Source organism: Mirounga leonina, unplaced genomic scaffold (assembly GCF_011800145.1).
Source record: "Mirounga leonina isolate KUSES-001 unplaced genomic scaffold, KU_Mleo_1.0 Mir_91, whole genome shotgun sequence".
NCBI classification, from domain to species: domain Eukaryota; kingdom Metazoa; phylum Chordata; class Mammalia; order Carnivora; family Phocidae; genus Mirounga; species Mirounga leonina.
In genome coordinates this window covers 50351508-50369450 of record NW_023270839.1, presented here as the reverse complement: position 1 = coordinate 50369450, position 17943 = coordinate 50351508, and the positions used below count along the sequence as shown (strand labels likewise).

Here is a 17943-nt window from a genome sequence, read left to right as displayed (position 1 = left end):
CCCTTCTGTACTTTTACACCTGAGCTCCCTCTCCCCCTTCCCTTGGCTTTTTGGTTGTTTAGTAGCAGAAGGGAGAGTTTGCAGGGTGGCTCTAGACTGCTTTCTTCCTCAGCTATCCTGATATTTAATTAATTTATTTTTATCTTATGTTTTAAATGTTCAATATTAACAATAATACCATATTCACCATCTTCAGTGCTAACACTGGATTAATAGTTTCCCAATATTGAAACGATCAGGGTCTTCCAGTTGATGCACAGATGTAATGTGACAGTATGTAAGTTTTCTCATTGACAAGCTGTTATTAAATTGCGTACCTTATATCGGTGGCTTCTTAGAGACAATTTGTGGTAGTAACAGTAAAAATTTCTCACATGCCGTACTATGTCACCTACCAGGATCAAATGAAATACTGTGACAGTGCCTGAGGTGGGTCCGTCACCTCATCCCAGTGGCAAAACTGGGCTCTAAGGGATTTTCCCAGTTTCCATACCTCTATCCCATGCAGCCTGTACTGCGTTAAGAACCCAGTTTGGGTCTTAGAGTTGTTTCATTGTGTTTTCTGAGCCTGGATGTAACCCTTGTTGAGAATATCTGTAGTTTGTTCTGAGTTGAGGGCAGATAAGAAAGGACTATTGAAGCCGGAGAAATGGACTCAGGGCCCAGAGCTTCTAGAGATGATGGAGGATTTTCCAAGTGTAGACAAGCTGGGAATGGCAGGCAGTTCACAGAGGGTTGGCAGGAGAGGGGACTGGAATGAGCTGAGGCCCAGAGGTGTTTGTGTAATTAAAGAGACCCTGATTGTGGTTCTTGAGTAAAGCTAATAGGAGGTGGGTAAGTTCGGTAGGCCAGGTTTTCTCAGGGGGTCAGTCACCTGGGCTGCAAGGAAACTCCAGTTCCTGGCTTCCTGGATCCAGATCACTAGAGTGGCCCAGGAATCTGCATTTTAGGCAAGCTCTGCATGTATTTCTCAGGCCCAATGCAGCTAGAACCTCTGGTGGACACCATTGGCCTTGAGGCGGGAAAGCTGGTGTTGTCTTCTTACCCTTGCCACTGACCAGATAAGTGGTCCAGGGCAAGGCCAGGTCGCAACAGCCGTGTGAAGAGCCACTGCCTTTTCAGTTGTGCAGCCCACACTGCCTTCCTCCTGCCTTCCTCTTGCCACATCTTCATTCTGTACTGCTCAGCACATGTCCCCTTTAGTCTTCATTCACGTATTGCTGCTTTGGAACCTGTAATCTGATGAGACTGGAAACTTGAGAGCAGGGATGGCCTTAGACCATGTTGCATCCCAATGCCCAGCACCAAGCTTGGAACTTGCTGGGATCTCTATAAATGCCTGTAATCTGAGGGGTCCTGACCCACATAAAGGCATGTAGATACCTTGGTTTGCGTTTGCTCCAGTCTCTACCCTTTTTTAAAATAAACAGTGTTGTTTAGAAGGAAGTGAGGTCTTTGCAGCATCCCCGGAGATGCCCCTAGAGCACCATTGCACAGCAGTGTCATATAGAGTGATAGCTCCAGCTGGGAAGCTTCCAACAAGACCTGGGTCATACAAAGAGAGGTATTAGTGAGTGGCACTTCTCCCCAAATCCTGACCTAAACCAGAGCCCCAGCTTCGTGCCAATGAGCACTGTGCCATTGGTGTTCAAATGGGACATTGGCCGGGCGCCTGGGTGGCTCAGTTGGTTAAGCCACTGCCTTCGGCTCAGGTCATGATCCTGGAGTCCCGGGATCGAGTCCCGCATCGGCATCCCTGCTCGGCAGGGAGTCTGCTTCTCCCGCTGACCCTCCCCCCTCTCATGCTCTCTCTATCTCATTCTCTCTCAAATAAATGAATAAAATCTTAAAAAAAAAAAAATGGGACATTGGCCAACATTTTGGCCATTGTCATCATGCAAAGACCTGTGATCTATGAAAGGAGACCTGACTTCCCTGGGAGTGAGGACAGGAGGGCACAACCGTGGAGGGGACAACTTCAGGAAATTCTGGTGCCACCTTCTGACAGTGTCTGGTAATGTTTTGGGCACTGTCTTATATATTGGTACACTAAAGTTGTGAAAAATAGGGTGACTCTTCCTAAAATTCTTCTCCTTTGATAAGATATCTAGTTGGTCAGGAACTATATCTAGCTTAAGTTCTGTATTTTTACCCATTCTCTTTTCTAGCTTGTAAGTCCTGGCAGTGGGCACAGGGTGAGCACCCAAGAGAACCCAGAAACTGGTTATTTGATTGGTTTGCTTTGGATGGTTGGGGTTTATGGCACAAGGAAGAAAGTAGGATTCTCAGGGGATTGACTGTTGCTGAAATGGCCCATAGGAATACCATGACAGGATGGTCCCTAAGTCAACTGAGTATATTGTGGCATAAAGTTATGTATTACTAGTTTTGCTTTCACCCTTGTGTCCTGTTCTTATTCCAGTGCTCCATGAGGAAGGGGGTATAATTAAGCAAGTGTTCACAGCCACCCTCAACAGCTTGTGAGTGATTAAGACTCTTCCCTCAAAGAGTTGCACTGGAGTATGAATTATTACAGTCCTTGGGAAAGCAGTCTTGTTTTAACTGTTAAAATTTTAAATATATACTCTTCAGCCCACTAATGTCACTCCTGAGACTCTATCCCATACAACTGAAAATAAATACAGATTGAAATGTATGCAAGGGGGCGCCTGGGTGGCTCAGTTGGTTAAGCGACTGTCTTCGGCTCAGGTCATGATCCTGGAGTCCTGGGATCGAGTCCCACATTGGGCTCCCTGCTGAGCAGGGAGTCTGCTTCTCCCTCTGACCCTCCCCCCTCTCATGCTCTCTCTATCTCATTCTCTCTCTCAAATAAATAAATAAAATTTTTAAAAAATGTATGCAAGGATGTTTACTGTAGCATTTTCACAGTGGTCTAAAAAAAAAAATCAGAAACTACCCATCAGTGGGCAAATTGTAAACTAACTTATGGCACATCTACACCATGAAATACTATGCAGCCATTAATTAAAGAATGAATCTGAGTTTTCTGCTTGACTTGGGAGAGGAGGTTTCTACCAGATATTGAGCGGGAAAAGCAAAAAATAGATAAGTATGAATAATACATACTTTTAAATAAAGCAAACAACTGTACAATTATTAGCACAAAGAACAGTGAGGAAAGATACATATAGGTTTAACATGGTTATATGTGTGTGCACATATGTCTGTTGGGGGAGGACAACAGTAAGGCAGATAATGTAGGGGAAGCAGGCACCACTAAAAACTTGAATTTTATGACAAGCAATTTACGTAAAGTTGTATATGTGCATGTGTGTATATATATGAATTAAGAAATCAGAAAAAGGTATAAATCTTTATCTGTTGACCAGAAAGGATGTCCATTATATATTGATAAGTGATAAAAGCAAATTGCAGAGTTGGTTTTATTTTGTTAAACACAAACCCACAAAAATTAGCCTATATATGTGAGTACATGTGTACATGATTCTGAGCAAGGATTTCTACACCTGGGTGTTAACATAGGGACCTCAACTGAGATGTGAAAGGTTAAGATGGAGGATGGAGGGAAACTCCATGCTTTAAAAATATACGTCTTTGTATTTTATGTGTTGCAGTGGACATTTGTCTATAATGTATCAATTATCTATTGCCACATAGTAAACTACCCCCCAAAACTTGATGGGCTTAAAAAAAAACAAACCTTTCCTTGACAGACGGCTGAAGGAAGAGGGGGATTGTGGATTGTGCCTTCCAGTGTGAGGAATCATTAGTTGCTTAATATTTATAAGGCAGTTTATAGCTTTCAGAACACTCTTGTAATGTTTCATTATTCTCACCTTTTTGAATTTTAATTTCTACCTATGCATCTGTCTCTATCACTAGTCCACAAGTTTCTTGAGTGCTGTGACCAGGTCTCATTTATCATGATAATATCAATGTTTAGTATTGTTCCTGGAACATGGAAGATGCTAATAAAGAACTGAATAATGAATTAAAAAAAAAAACTTTATTTAGTTCATGAGTCTGGGTTGGCAATTTAGGCTGGGAACAGCCAGGTGGTTCTTCTGGTCTTGCCTGAGCTCACTCAGTAGGGCAGCTGCCTGTTGGCTGGCCTTGACTGAGGCAACTGGACATCCTGCAGCAGGCCAGCCCAGGTGTGTATGTTGTCATGGTGATGTGCAAGAGAAGGGGCCAGCCCAAACACATGACCAATGCTTCATGTTTGCTGATATATTGGGGTACTACAGGGAAACAGAATCAATAAGATATATATATTATATATGTCAATAAAGTGATCTATTATAAGGAATTGACTCACATGATTATGGAAGCTGAGAAGTCTAGCAAGGAGAGCCAGTGGTATTTGAGTCTAAGTCTAAGAGCAAAAGACTGATGTCCCAGCTCAAAGACAGTGAGGCAGAGAGAAAGAATTCTTTCTTACTCAACCTTGTATTCTTCTATTCAGGCCTTCAACAGATTGGATGAGGCCACCCATATTGGGGACGGACACCTACTGTACTCAGTATACCAATTCAAATGTTAACCTCATCCAAAAACATCTCCACAGGGGTGCCTGGGTGGCTCAGTTGGTTGAGCATCCAACCCTTGGTTTCTGCTCAGGTCGTGGTCTTGGGGTCGTGGGATGGAGCCCTGCATTGGGTTCCATGCTGGGCATGGAGTTGGCTGGAGATTCTTTCCCTCTCCCTCTCTCCCTGCCCCTCCCCCTGCTCATGCTCGCACTCTCTGTCTCTCTCTAAAATAAATAAAGTCTTGAAAAACACACACACCTTCACAGACATACCCAGAAATAATGTTTAAATATCCTTTTTTATGTGTCAGGTTGACACATAAAATTAACCATCACACCCTCCAGTCCACTTGCACAAAGCCAGTCACATAGCCAAACCCAGAGACAGGGTAAAAGGGCAATGAAAAGTTAGGAGACTATCTTGGTCCATTCAAGCTGCTGTAACAGAATACCACAGCCTGGTTGACTTCAACAACAAGTATTTCTTTCTCTCAGTTCTGGAGGCTAGGTAGTCCAAGATCAAGGTGATGGCAGATCTGGTATCTGGTGAGAGCTCTCTTCCTAGTTTGCAGACAACTATATTCTTGCTGAATCCTCACATGGCCAAGTATCTCTTCCATGAGTGCACTAATCCAATTCATGAGGGCTCCACCCCCACGATCTATCCAAAGACCTCCATCTTAATACCATTATATTGGAGTTAGGATTTCAAAACAGGACTCGTGAGGTGGGACAAAAACATGCAGTCTGTAACAAAGGGGGCATTGGTAGGGGAGGGTAAAGAATGGGGGTCGCTTTCACATCATACCATTTGTAGTATAAAAGTATTGAAGAAAGAGGACTTTTTCCCTCCATTTACCTAAGAATGGTCACTTACCTGGTAGCATGTGGAATTCAGCAAAATTAATTATATCCGGGTTCTTAACATATTTTAGTTAATATCACATAAAGCAAAATATTGCTTTGGCGGTTTGCAAAGTTTGGCATATATACTTAAGATTTGCTTGGTTCCAGAAGGTGGGGGGTCAGGGGTAACGGAGCAGCCATTACAGCCCCAGCTCATTGTTGGTACTTCCCAAAATCATAGATAATAGAGTTTCCCAGAAGCTCTGCAGAATTCCAGAGGGAGAATGACAGCAGGCCAGGGTTGAGGAGTGCCTGCTAGGTGGCATTCTTTTCAGGCCAACTGGGGGTAAGGAGGCAGTGAGGGGATCCTTTGTCCAGCAGGGACATGGTATATTCAATTTAGGGAATGTTTGTTAGGAAAAAAATATTGAGGGGAATGAAAAGATTATGAAAATGGTCTTCTTGATTTTCTTCTTAGAATACCCAAATAATTTGGGATGATGGGATCTAGTTTTGTGTGATCTTGCTCCATGTTTCCCATACTTGATGAGACTGATAATAATTGATAGGCTGCATGACTATCTAAGTGAAGAGGAGCAAACACAATAGAAAGTTAGAGGCATCCATAGGACACCGTACTACATCTAGAAAAGAGAGCCACTGTGGGCTCCCTGCCCACTCATTTGGTAGCTAAGAATTTTGCAATAGACTGGAGATTACAGTGGGAGAATGCTTGGGTACATGATTGATTGTCTTCATTTTAGTTCCTTGTTAGTGGAGCAAGGTATTAATGGGTCAAGGTAACAAGGATGACCTTTTGTTGTTACACAGAAACCTTTCTCATTCAGCACAAGAAACACAACTTTCTCCTCCTGGGAGTGTGGAACATGATGTCCATGAAAGGTGCCAGTGCTCAGTGGCTTCTCACTAAGAACAGATTCTCCAGCAAGCTTGATGATGGCAAAATTGAGCCTCACACATGCAATGCTTTCTAAATAAAAGAACCCTGAGATTTTGTGAGAGCACATCCTCTATATTTCCTGCCAGCCACTTACCAATATTTGGTCAGTCTTATTTGGAGACCTAGGAAACTTATTCAGCTGAGCCACAGAACCATATAAGAAGTGTCCAAACCTGGCCTGGCAGACGATTAGTTATGCCTGCAACAGCTCCTTCCCATTTCTTGCTGAGAGAATGGAGATTTGTTTATGGAAACAATATGCCCATCCCCAGGGGATGAATTATGACTGGACTAGGCTCTCCTATCACTCCTTACTCCTTTGGCCAGCTGCCCATTGTCCCAGGCTTCTTCACGGCCATCTGACCATGTGACCCAGCTCTGCCCAAGGAGATACCAGGAGATGCTGGCTAGAGGGCTTGGAAAGATAATTCCTACAGAATAAAAGATCAGAGCTTATGAAAAGAAAGCCTTTGGTTCTTTCTTCCTGTTTAGGAGTTGGCATGCAAGCTGGAGCTGCAGCAGCGATTCTGCAACCACAAGGCAATAAGTGTGAGTAATGCATCACACAGAGGACTGGGGAAGGATCACCTTGAGTCCTTGGTGATATCTCAGAGCCACTGCCTCCAGGCTTATTCCTAGGTAAGATAATTAAAAGTCTTCACTGCCTAAGTCACTGGTAGTCAGATACTCTGTTACTTGCAAATGAAAGTATTCCTAACTGATAAACCTGGCCTCCTTCTGCCTGGCCAGAGTAGGTTCTGCTGACAGTTCCACCACAGTAGCTTTGCAACCAGGGATTAAAAGGCCATCTTTACCTCATGTAGTTTCTGATTCAGAAGATCAGAATGTGGTCTGTGATAGAGCTTAAAGTCCAGAAATGTGATGCCACCAGCTTTGCTTTTCTTTCTCAACATTCCTCTGGCTATTCGGCATCTTTTCTTGTTTGATACAAATTTTAGGGTTATTTGTTCCATTTGTGAAAAAAGTTGATGGTATTTTGATAGGGATTGCATTGAATGTGTAGATTGCTCTAGGTAGCATAGACATTTTCACAGTATTTGTTCTTCCAATCCATGAGCATGGAATGTTTTTCCATTTTCCATTTCTTTGTGTCTTCCTCAATTTCTTTCATGAGTATTCTATAGTTTTCTGAGTACAGATTCTTTGCCTCTTTAGTTAGATTTATTCCTAGGTATCTTATGGTTTTGGGTGCAATGTAAAGGGGATCGACTCCTTAAATTCTCTTTCTTCTGTCTCCTTGTTGGTGTATAGAAATGCCACTGATTTCTGTGCATTGATTTTATATCCTGCCACTTTGCTGAATTCCTGTATGAGTTCTAGCAGTTTTGGGGTGGAGTCTTTGGGGTTTTCCACATAAAGTATCATATCATCTGCAAAGAGTGAGAGTTTGACTTCTTCTTTGCCCATTCGGATGCCTTTTATTTCTTTTTGTTGTCTGATTGCTGAGGCTAGGACTTCTAGTACTATGTTGAACAGCAGTGGTGAGAGTAGACATCCCTGCTGCGTTCCTGACCTTAGGGGGAAAGCTCTCAGTTTTTTCCCATTGAGAATGATATTTGCTGTGGATTTTTCATAGATGGCTTTTATGATATTGAGGTATGTACCCTCTTTCCCTATACTGTGAAGAGTTTTAATCAGGAAAGGATGGTGTACTTGTCAAATGCTTTTTCTGCATCTATTGAGAGGATCATATGATTCTTGTCCTTTCTTTTATTAATGTAGTGTATCACATTGATTGATTTGCAGATGTTGAACCAACTTGCAGCCCAGGAATAAATCCCACTTGGTCGTGGTGAATAATCCTTTTAATGTACTGTTGGATCCTGTTGGCTAGTATTTTGGTGAGAATTTTTGCATCCATGTTCATCAGGGATATTGGTCTGTAATTCTCCTTTTTGGTGGGGTCTTTGGTTTTGGGATCAAAGTAATGCTGGCCTCATAAAAAGAGTTTGGGAGTTTTCCTTCCATTTCTATTTTTTGGAACACTTTCAGAAGAATAGGTTCCTTGTTAATGAGTGTTTGGTAGAATTCCCCTGAGAATCCATCTGGCCCTGGGCTCTTGTTTGTTGGGAGATTTTTGATTACTGCTTCAATTTCCATATTGGTTATGGGTCTGTTCCGGTTTTCCATTTCTTCCTGGTTCCGTTTTGGTAGTTTAAGCATGTCTAGGAATGCATCCATTTCTTCCAGATTGTCTAATTTGCTGGCATATACTTGCTCATAATATGTTCTTATAATTGTAGTTCTTTGGTGTTGGTTGTGATCTCTCCTCTTTCATTCATGATTTTATTTATTTGGGTCATTTCTCTTTTCTTTTTGATAAGTCTGGCCAGGGGTTTATCAATCTTACTAATTTTTTCAAAAAACCAGCTCCTAGTTTCGTTCATCTGTTCTACTGTTCTTTTGGTTTCTATTTCATTGATTTCTGCTCTGATCTTTATTATTTCTCTTCTCCTGCTGAGTTTAGGCTTTATTTACTGTTTTTTCTCTAGCTCCTTTAGGTGTAGGGTTAGGTTGTGTATTTGAGACCTTTCTTGTTTCTTGAGAAAGGCTTGTATTGCTATGTATTTTCCTCTTAGGACCACCTTGCTATATCCCAAAGATTTTGAACACTTGTGTTTTCATTTTCATTTGTTTCCATGAATTTTTTTAATTCTTCTTTAATTTCCTAGTTGATCCATTCAGTTTTTAGTAGGATGCTCTTTAGCCTCCATGTATTTGAGTTCTTTCCAACTTTCCTCTTGTGATTGAGTTCTAGTTTCAAAGCATTGTGGTCCGAAAATATGCAGGGAATAATCCCAGTCTTTTCGTACCAGTTGAGACCTGATTTGTGACCCATGATGTGATCTGTTCTGGAGAATGTTCCATGGGCACTAGAGAAGAATGTGTATTCTGTTGCTTTGGGATGGAATGTTCTGAATATATCTGTGAAGTCAAAGATGTAATCATCAAGAGAGTATGGTGCTGACATAAAAACAGACACATAGCTCAATGGAACAGAATAGAGTACTCAGAAATGGACCCTCAACTCTGTGGTCAACTAATCTTCGACAAAGCATTAAAGAATGTCCAATGGGAAAAAGAGAGTCTCTTCAACAAATGGTGTTGGGAAAACTGGACAGCCACATGCAGAAGAATGAAACTGGACCATTTCCTTACACCACACACAAAAATAGACTCAAAATAGATGAAAGACCTAAATGTGAGACAGGAATCCATCAAAATCCTTGAGAAGGACACAGGCAGCAACCTCTTTGACCTCAGCCGAAGCAACTTCTTCCTAGACACATAGCCAAAGGCAAGGGAAGCAAGGGCAAAAATGAACTCTTGGGACTTCATCAAGATAAAAAGCTTTTGCAAAGCAAAGTAAATAGTCAACAAAACCAAAAGACAGCCGACAGAATGGGAGAAGATATTTGCAAATGACATATCAGATAAAGGGCTAGTATCCAAAAGCTATAAAGAGCTTATCTAACTCAACACCCAAAGAACAAATAATCCAATCAAGAAATGGGCAGAAGACATGAACAGACATTTCTGCAAAGAAGACACCCAGTGGCCGATAGATGAATGAAAAAGTGCTCAACATCACTCAGCATCCGGGAAATCCAAATCAAAACCTCAATGAAATGCCACCTCACACCAGTCAGAATGGCTAAAATTAACAAGTCAGGAAATGACAGATGTTGGTGGGGATGCAGAGAAAGGGGAACCCTCCTACACTGTTGGTGGGAATGCAAGCTGGTGCAGCCACTCTGGAAAACAGTATGGAGGTTCCTCCAAAAGTTGAAAATAGAGCTACCATACAACTCAGCAATTGCACTACTGGGTATTTATCCCAAAGATACAAATGTAGTAATCCTAAGGGGTACCTGCACCCCAGTGTTTATAGCAGCAATGTCCACAGTAGCCAAACTATGGAAAGAGCCTAGATGTCCATCAACAGATGAATGGATAAGAAGATGTGATGTATATATATACAATGGAATATTATGTAGCCATCAAAAAATGAAATCTTGCCATTTGCAACGACATGGATGGAACTAGAGGGTATTATGCTAAGCGAAATAAAATAAATCAGAGAAAGACAATTATATGATCTCACTGATATGTGGAATTTTAGAAGCAAGACAGAGGATCATAGGGGAAGGGTGGGAAAAATGAAACAAGGGGTATGTGCTATGGTGAGCGCTGTGTATTGTGTAAGACTGATGAATCACAGACCTGTACCCCTAAAACAAATAATACATTACATGTTATTTTTTAAAAAAAGGAAAAAATGTGGCCTGTGGTTCAGCAAACCAGTATCCCCTGGGAATTTGTTCAAAATATGAATCTCAGGCCCCCACCCCAAACATACTAAGTTAGAAAGCTTGTGGTTGGGGCCAGTAGTTTTCCAGGTGATTTCGATGCGATGGAAAGTTTGAGAACCATTGATATAATAGTCAAATGGAGTGGTTGCATGTCAGACACCTGGGGAACTTAAAGAAAGATTCTCAAACTCCACCTACAGAGTTCTGATTCAGCAGTTCTGCAGTATAGCCTAAGAATTTATATGTCCCCAAAGGCCTCCAGGTGATTCTGAGTAAACCAGGCTTGGAAACCAATGGGATGTGTATGCCAAGGGGCCATTACACAAGTAAGGGTTGAGGAACAGACCTGGGCGCCTCTGGGGACAGGTGAACTGTATTACGGACTTTTTCACCTGGCAAGTGAGGGAACTGACAACTTGATCTTAGAAATCTTTTTCAGGGGCGCCTGGGTGGCTCAGTCGTTAAGCGTCTGCCTGTGGCTAAGGTCATGATCCCAAGGTCCTGGGATTGAGCCCCGCATCGGGCTCCCTGCTCAGCAGGAAGCCTGCTTTTCCCTCTCCCACTCCCCCTGCTTGTGTTCCTTCTCTCGCTATGTCTCTCTCTGTCAAATAAATAAATAAAATCTTTAAAAAAAAAAAAAAAGGAAAGAAATCTTTTTCGGCTTTAAAATTCCTAGGATGCCAGCCTGAATTTTGCAGATCGGGCTGGAACAAGCAAATGATATTGGTAATTACAAAGGCTAATGAGCAACAAGTGGATTTTACTAAAGTCAAAAAAAGCAGCCTCACTACCCACCATAGCCAGACCCTGTAAATCCAAAACAGGTTTTCTCTTCTGCTTTTACTAGGTTTATGAGACAGCAGGTTTGCACTTCAAATGTTCATTTATAGAGTGCTAGACTACACCTGATTCGTGCTAGGCTTGTGCTTTGGGGTTATTTTATTTGGAGAATATTGTTTTTAAATAACTTCTTCAGGGAGCTTGCTTTCTAAAATGTGCTGCTTGTTAAGGATCAAAACCACTGACTAAAGCAGCCTACTCACTGTCCGTCCAAATATGATTTACCCTGTCTCCTACCTCATCTTGGCCTTCTACTGGAGATGCCAGTTGTTTCTTACCCAGTCCCATATCTCCTTTTCAGGAAACTACCATCCCGCTTACAGGGAGTCTGCTCCTTCACTCAACTCCTGCTGGATGAATTTAAATCCATGATGCTGTGGAAAGTTAAAAAAAAAAAATACCTCATTGATCGAGTTTGGAAGATAACAAGATACCAATTAACTAACTTTTGAAAATCAGTAAATAAAAAGAAAAGTTGAGCATTTATCCTTTTCTATGTGAACTGTATTTTAGGCTAATCAAATAGTTGATGAGGAGGAGTTTGTCTTCATACAAGCTGATAAATGGAAAAGGCATGATAAAATCATAGTATCCCCCTTTTGCAAATCCTAATGAATTTATGGATCTAGGAAGTGATCACCAAGGGCTGTTAATATCACAAAAATAAGAACAAGAAGACATAAATCTCCTGATGAAAGTCACAACACTGCCTCTATAGCCTTGCTCACTTGGGAATACAGCCTGTTAAAACACCACGCTGGAAGCGGGCATTGCTCCCATGGTCTCCTGTTTGTGCGTACCCTGAGCCTGACTTCACTGAGGCTTATAAAGGAAAGATTGAGACTGACTATGTCTCTATTATGGAATGGAGACCCATATAAAGCTTAGTGTACAATTAATACCCAATTCCAAATACTGTAAGGGAGAGTTCCGATTCTAATGTTTAGAACCTTCTTACTAAGGTATACCAAGGTAAAGGGGAAACCCTCAGCAGGGTATGGTTACCAAAAAACCTATCCAAATTCTCCCTGCTCTTGTCCCTTGCTTTTTCTGCCCCACGTACAGCTGGTGTGGAAACGGTGGCCTCGTATATTAAAGCCCTTCTAATTTTAGAAAGTTCTCCATTTCTCTTCTAGTTGCTTTAAGACTTTCCCAAGATTTCCTCAAGTACCTTTAACTTCAGCTGTCATTTCTTAATTACACAGAACTTCAGGGAGCTTCCCCAGTTTGCAGATTTACCATCCATCTCCCAATACTTCTCACCCTGGGAGTGTCTGTGCCTTTTACATGATGTCACAACTCTTTTGTCTCTGGTTCAAGTGTTTCTGCTTGCTGAGCTTTGGGATTGGGAGAGGGGGTTTCTCTCATGGTGATGTCTTGCAGGAAAGACAGTTTGCAACAGAATGCAGTCTCCACAAGGATTGCCCCTTGGAGCAATCTCCCTTGTAACATGAACAAAATCACCCAGAACCCAGCTCTCTGTCTTTGTGTTCTTTCTGCCAGATTGTTACTGTCTCTTAGAAGACTTCCAGGTGGTCCCATGGCACTGGTTTATAGAAAAGTATATTCTGTTTACCTAGTCCAAATTTTAGGAGGAAATCTTACACTCAGCAATCCAAATGCTTTGGAATGTGCTCAGATTCAACAGACAGTGCAATTTAAATTTATAAAATAATATTTGTGATAATAAAAGCCAGCACTACACGCCAGGCACTATTCTAAGTGTTTTCACATGCATTAACTCATTTAGTTAGTTCTCTTATCATTCTTAAATAAGACTTTTTATTTTATTTTATTTTATGTTATTTTATTTTATTTTAAGATTTTATTTATTTATTTGACAGAGAGAGACATAGCGAGAGAGGGAACACAAGCAGGGGGAGTGGGAGAGGGAGAAGCAGGCTTCCTGCCGAGCAGGTAGCCCGATGTGGGGCTCGATCCCAGGAACCTGGGACCATGACCTGAGCTGAAGGCAGACGCTTAGTGGCTGAGCCACCCAGGCGCCCCAGTTCTATTATCATTCTTATCTTATAGGTGGAGAAACTAGGGACAAAGGGGTTAAGTAAGGTGACAGCGCTAATAAGTGGGAGGCAGGCTCTGACCCCAGGCAGTCTGGCTCCAGGATGTGCTGCCTCTCTCATTGTGGGAAAACACCTGAGAATTTTGAGATTCCTAAAGCTGGAGTATAAATTACCCTGATTTGCTTAGGCATGCTGGAAAAGTGGAAAGAACTATAAACGAAAAGTCAGAAAACCCGGGGTCCAGTCTGGCTTTCTCTGTCATCTATGTGTGACACAGAAAATTCATCTTGTCACTCTGGACATATTTATTCATCTCTAAAAAGGAGAGTAATTACATTGGGTAATTGTAAGAATCTGTTCAACACATACTTTGTTCAAACATAACTTTGAAGAAAAGTGCTGTTTTATCAAAGAAAGTTCTAAGGACTTCCATTTTTAGATGAGTTTAGGAGGACTTTGGTTTGACATCTGTTTGACAGTGTAATAAATTCCTACCATTCAATTTGTTTTCAAGGTACCATTTTGTATGTCTTGTAAGAACTCACACTTAGAAATGCTGACGGCAGGCTTCAAGACGGCTGAGCCCCAGGAGACACTAAGAAAACCCATGGCTCTGGTTGCATCTTTCAACATGACCAATCCACAGTAAGTAACACCGGGATCTCCTCTCTGTGATTGCTGAGTTGGTACCTCAGAATCGTGGGTGCAACCAACAGCTCCTTCCTCAGCCCTGTGAAGGTGGAGGAGCTCCAGACGATTTTGTCCTTGAGCCTGACATTAAAATGATATGTTAAAATCTGCTCTTTCTCTGAGTTGCCCCACTAATGTCATCTCATTTTTTGGTTTAAAAAAGCAGAGAAATTCTGCAGTCCACAACTGTTGTACACCTTCCATAAGACAGGGATCTTCTGATTCCAAGCAACCACTGTACACACTTCCGTTAGCTGGATGTCGTGGAAAATGGGGAAAACTTCAAAAGCAAACCTCAAGACAAGATTAGGATGTGCTTAAGGTGAATTAACAAAATGGGAATTGCAAGTAAATTTAGAAATCATGAGAGGGTTTCTAAAAGTAGGCTTTATGAAACCAAGGGCAGAAGTGCTTTCAGTTCCCCGAACCTAAGATGCCATGTAAACCACCACTTCATCTTACCAAACACCAGAGAAGTGGTCACTTATTTTGTGTTTTGCAACTCACTGGCAAAAATACCACGATGAGAACAGCATTCTTTCTGTCACCCCATACTGCCCCAGCCTGCCTAGCTCTGGGGCTGGCTGCTGCCATCTGGAGCAGGAACCCGTTATCTCTTGCCCACAGTAATGCTGTGTAACAAACAACCGTGGTACCCGAGCAGAATACAGCATCAGTATCTATTCCTCCATGTGTGGGGTAGCCAGCTAGATACCTGCTCATCTGGAATCACTCTTAGATATGGGGCTTGGCTTGCTGTCAGCTGATTTCGGTGAAACTGGATTCTGCTCAGTGTGTCCCTTATCCTCCCATAGGCTAGGCTGGTCACCTTCCAATGGCAATATCGGAGGTACAAGAGAAATTGAAGCTCCTTTTCACGCCTCTGCCTGTGTCACGTCTGCTAACATCCCCTTGACCAAAACAAATCATAAAACTGAGCCCAGAATCAAGGCAGGAGAATCATACTCTTCCTTCTGATGGGAGGAGCTCTGCAGGGTCCCATGGTAAAAGGAGAGGGTGAAGAATGGGGCCATTAATACCCATCATGCATCATAGTGTTCTTCATATCTGAGACCAGAGGCTAGTCTCAACACCCAGGCTATGAACTGTGGGACCTTCACTCCCACCAAGGGAGGCCTTGTTTCCTCCTGCTGAGATGACCGCAGACCAGAGATGGTGCTGGGCTGCTATGACCACTGGCAGGGGGGGAAACAGAGAGCAAGAAAGTCAGGAAGGCAGAAGAAGCCTGTCCCCTGCTGCTCAAAGCCACATCCTGTTAGTCTCAGAAATTCACTCCAGCCCTCTGAACATCCCACGGATCAGAAAGTTCTCTGTGTGCAGTTAAGCCACCCGTAGCTTCTGTGAGTAGCCCAGAAGAAAAGAGAACAAATTCAACCCAGCATTGACTTTTTTGGAAACACCTGGAGGAGCCAGGATTCCCCACTAAACACCCACACTTTTATTTCAATTGTTGAGAAACACAGAAGCCTCACATCCTATGACTGTTCTGTCTGAAGATCTTGAGTCATTTTGTAAATGTCACACAATGATGAGTACTATTATCTGTGCTTGACAGGTAGCAAAAAGCAAAGGTTTAAATAAGGCCTACCAAAGAGAATCAGGGCACTGGAAATTACTTGGTGAATCCAGGTCGTTTAGGCTCCCAACTGGTGGCGTTCAAATAAAAATCCCTCTTTTTCCTCAATTATCTGCATGATTCAAGCAAGAGAGCAGTGGGCAGATTCGGCTCTGACATTCCTGGATAACTGCCGCTGTGTGTGGCTGGTTAGCTTTCAGTGATGGTTGGAAAAGGAAAGTTTGGAACTTAGGTGGAGGGACTTGTCCCTGCAGAGCTCCTCCCCCATGCTCCATGTCTCTTCTCCATATCAGATGCTAGGGTGAGAATGAGCCCTTAAGGAGCCTCTGTTTCACCTCCTTGTGTTTCAGCTGGAGAAACTGAGGCTCCAGAGAAGCCCCAGGGAGGTCAGCCTTGGAGTCGACACAGAGCCCAAGAACAGCTGCCAAGACTGACTGCCACCCCAGTAGTAAAACCAGCCTCTCAGTGTTCCCTCAGACATTTAATTTCCACTCCTCTCCATTCACACCATCTTTCTTTCTGACCTTCATTGTTTGGCCAGAAGCATAAGACCCAGCCCCTCAGGTTCTACAGGTTAAGAGAGGGTCAGGGATGTGTTGGGGGGACCAAAGACGGCACCCCAGGAAGGTAGAGCAAAGTGATCTAGCCCAGCATCTCTCCACAGGGTCCCTGTTGGTGTTGGGACAGGACACTTCTTCGTTGTCAGCCACGCCGCAGGATGTGTAATACCCCCCTCCCACTTCTGTCAGTAGTGACCGAATTGCCATATCCACCAGGAGTTTGGGAGGTGATACTGCCTGGAGCTCAGAAGCCTTGTATTGCCGGAGTAGTTGTCAGGTATTCGCAGTGCCCTGCGTAAGCCCACCAGTGACGTAAGAGACTGACAGCTCCACAGAAGTTTGATCAAGTGGCCTCCTTCTCCTACTCTCAGCCTTAAGAGGGGAGATGGAGTAGGACCAGTTTAAGTGGGAAGGGAGTGGCAGCCAGGGACAGCTGGCCCCTGCTGTCCTCACCGTCCAAGGCCCAGGTGGTCTCCCCAGGTCAGTTCCCCAACCACCAGCAGTACATCCAGTCACAAACAGAAACCTCTCTTCTCTGTTGTGGTACAGATGGTAGAAACATTTTAAAGGACCTTTACAGAGAAACCCAGGAAACAGTTTAAAAGAGTATATTACTCCGGGGCGCCTGGGTGGCTCAGTCAGTTAAGCGTCTGGCTCTTGGGTTTTGGCCCAGGTCATGATCTCGGTCCTGGGATCGAGCCAGGTGTCGGACTCCCTGCTCAGTGGGGAGCCTGCTTCTCCCTGTCCCTCTGCCCCTCCCTGCCACCCCCTCCCCCTGTTTGTGCTCTCCCTCTCTCTGTCAAATAAATAAATAAATCTTTAAAAAAAAAAAAAAAATATATATATATATATATATATATATATATATATATATATTACTCCAATATAAAGTCTAGGACCAAAAATCCTAAAGATCTAAGCCCAGGTTTTTCTGGTGGGCAGAATTTCCATCTGGGTCTTTAGCCCCCTTGATAAAGATCCTACCTCCATAGCTCCTATTTTCAAATCTGAGCAATTCCTCCTTCCCTTCTTCCATTGTTCCCCAACTGGTAGAGGACACAGGGGCTTCAGTCCAGTCCCTTGGATGGCCAGCGTGGAGGATTGGTGACCTCAAGCTTCCCCTGCTCGCCACCAGCACAGCATAGATTCTGATGCATTCTTCTTCCTTCCCTCGGGGAGTAGAAAAATTACTTTGTTCTTGAGGGTTGACTGCCCTGTTGCCCTTCTCCCCAACTCAGGCCTGCCATAGAAGGAGGAATTTCTGAAGTTGAGATCATCTCCCAACAAGTAGATGAAGAAACCAAGAGCATTGCTCCCGTGCAGCTGGTGAACTTTGCCTATCGTGACCTGCCCCTGGCTGCGGTCGACCTCTCCACGGCGGGTTCGCAACTCCTGTCAAATCTGGACGAAGATTACCAAAGAGAAGGGTAGGTGCCAGGACTGGTGAGTAGCTAAGAAGGCTTTCGCATAATCCCCCGAGTTTCCATGGGTACCTCCAATGAGGCAGCACAGGGGTTAGAGACCAGAAGTTCACATTGGCCACCCAAGCTCTTTTTCTCCTCAGACATTGCTTCCTCAGAAAAA

The 17943-nt window shown here is 43.2% G+C and overlaps 1 protein-coding gene across 3 annotated transcripts in view; it reads left to right on the top strand.

The window, feature by feature from the left end:
- TMEM266 (transmembrane protein 266) overlaps nt 1-17943 on the top strand; it is a 118987-nt gene that overhangs the window by 36660 nt on the left and 64384 nt on the right. For 2 of the 3 annotated variants that reach the window (XM_034993536.1, XM_034993534.1), the window contains exons 2-4: nt 6813-6956; nt 14027-14157; nt 17598-17786. In XM_034993536.1, the coding sequence (XP_034849427.1) occupies nt 14039-14157; nt 17598-17786 (308 nt within the window). In that variant the 5' untranslated portion in view covers nt 6813-6956; nt 14027-14038. Of the gene's footprint in view, nt 1-6812; nt 6957-14024; nt 14158-17597; nt 17787-17943 lie in introns of all 3 variants that reach the window. The other variant, XM_034993535.1, reaches the window with a different exon arrangement.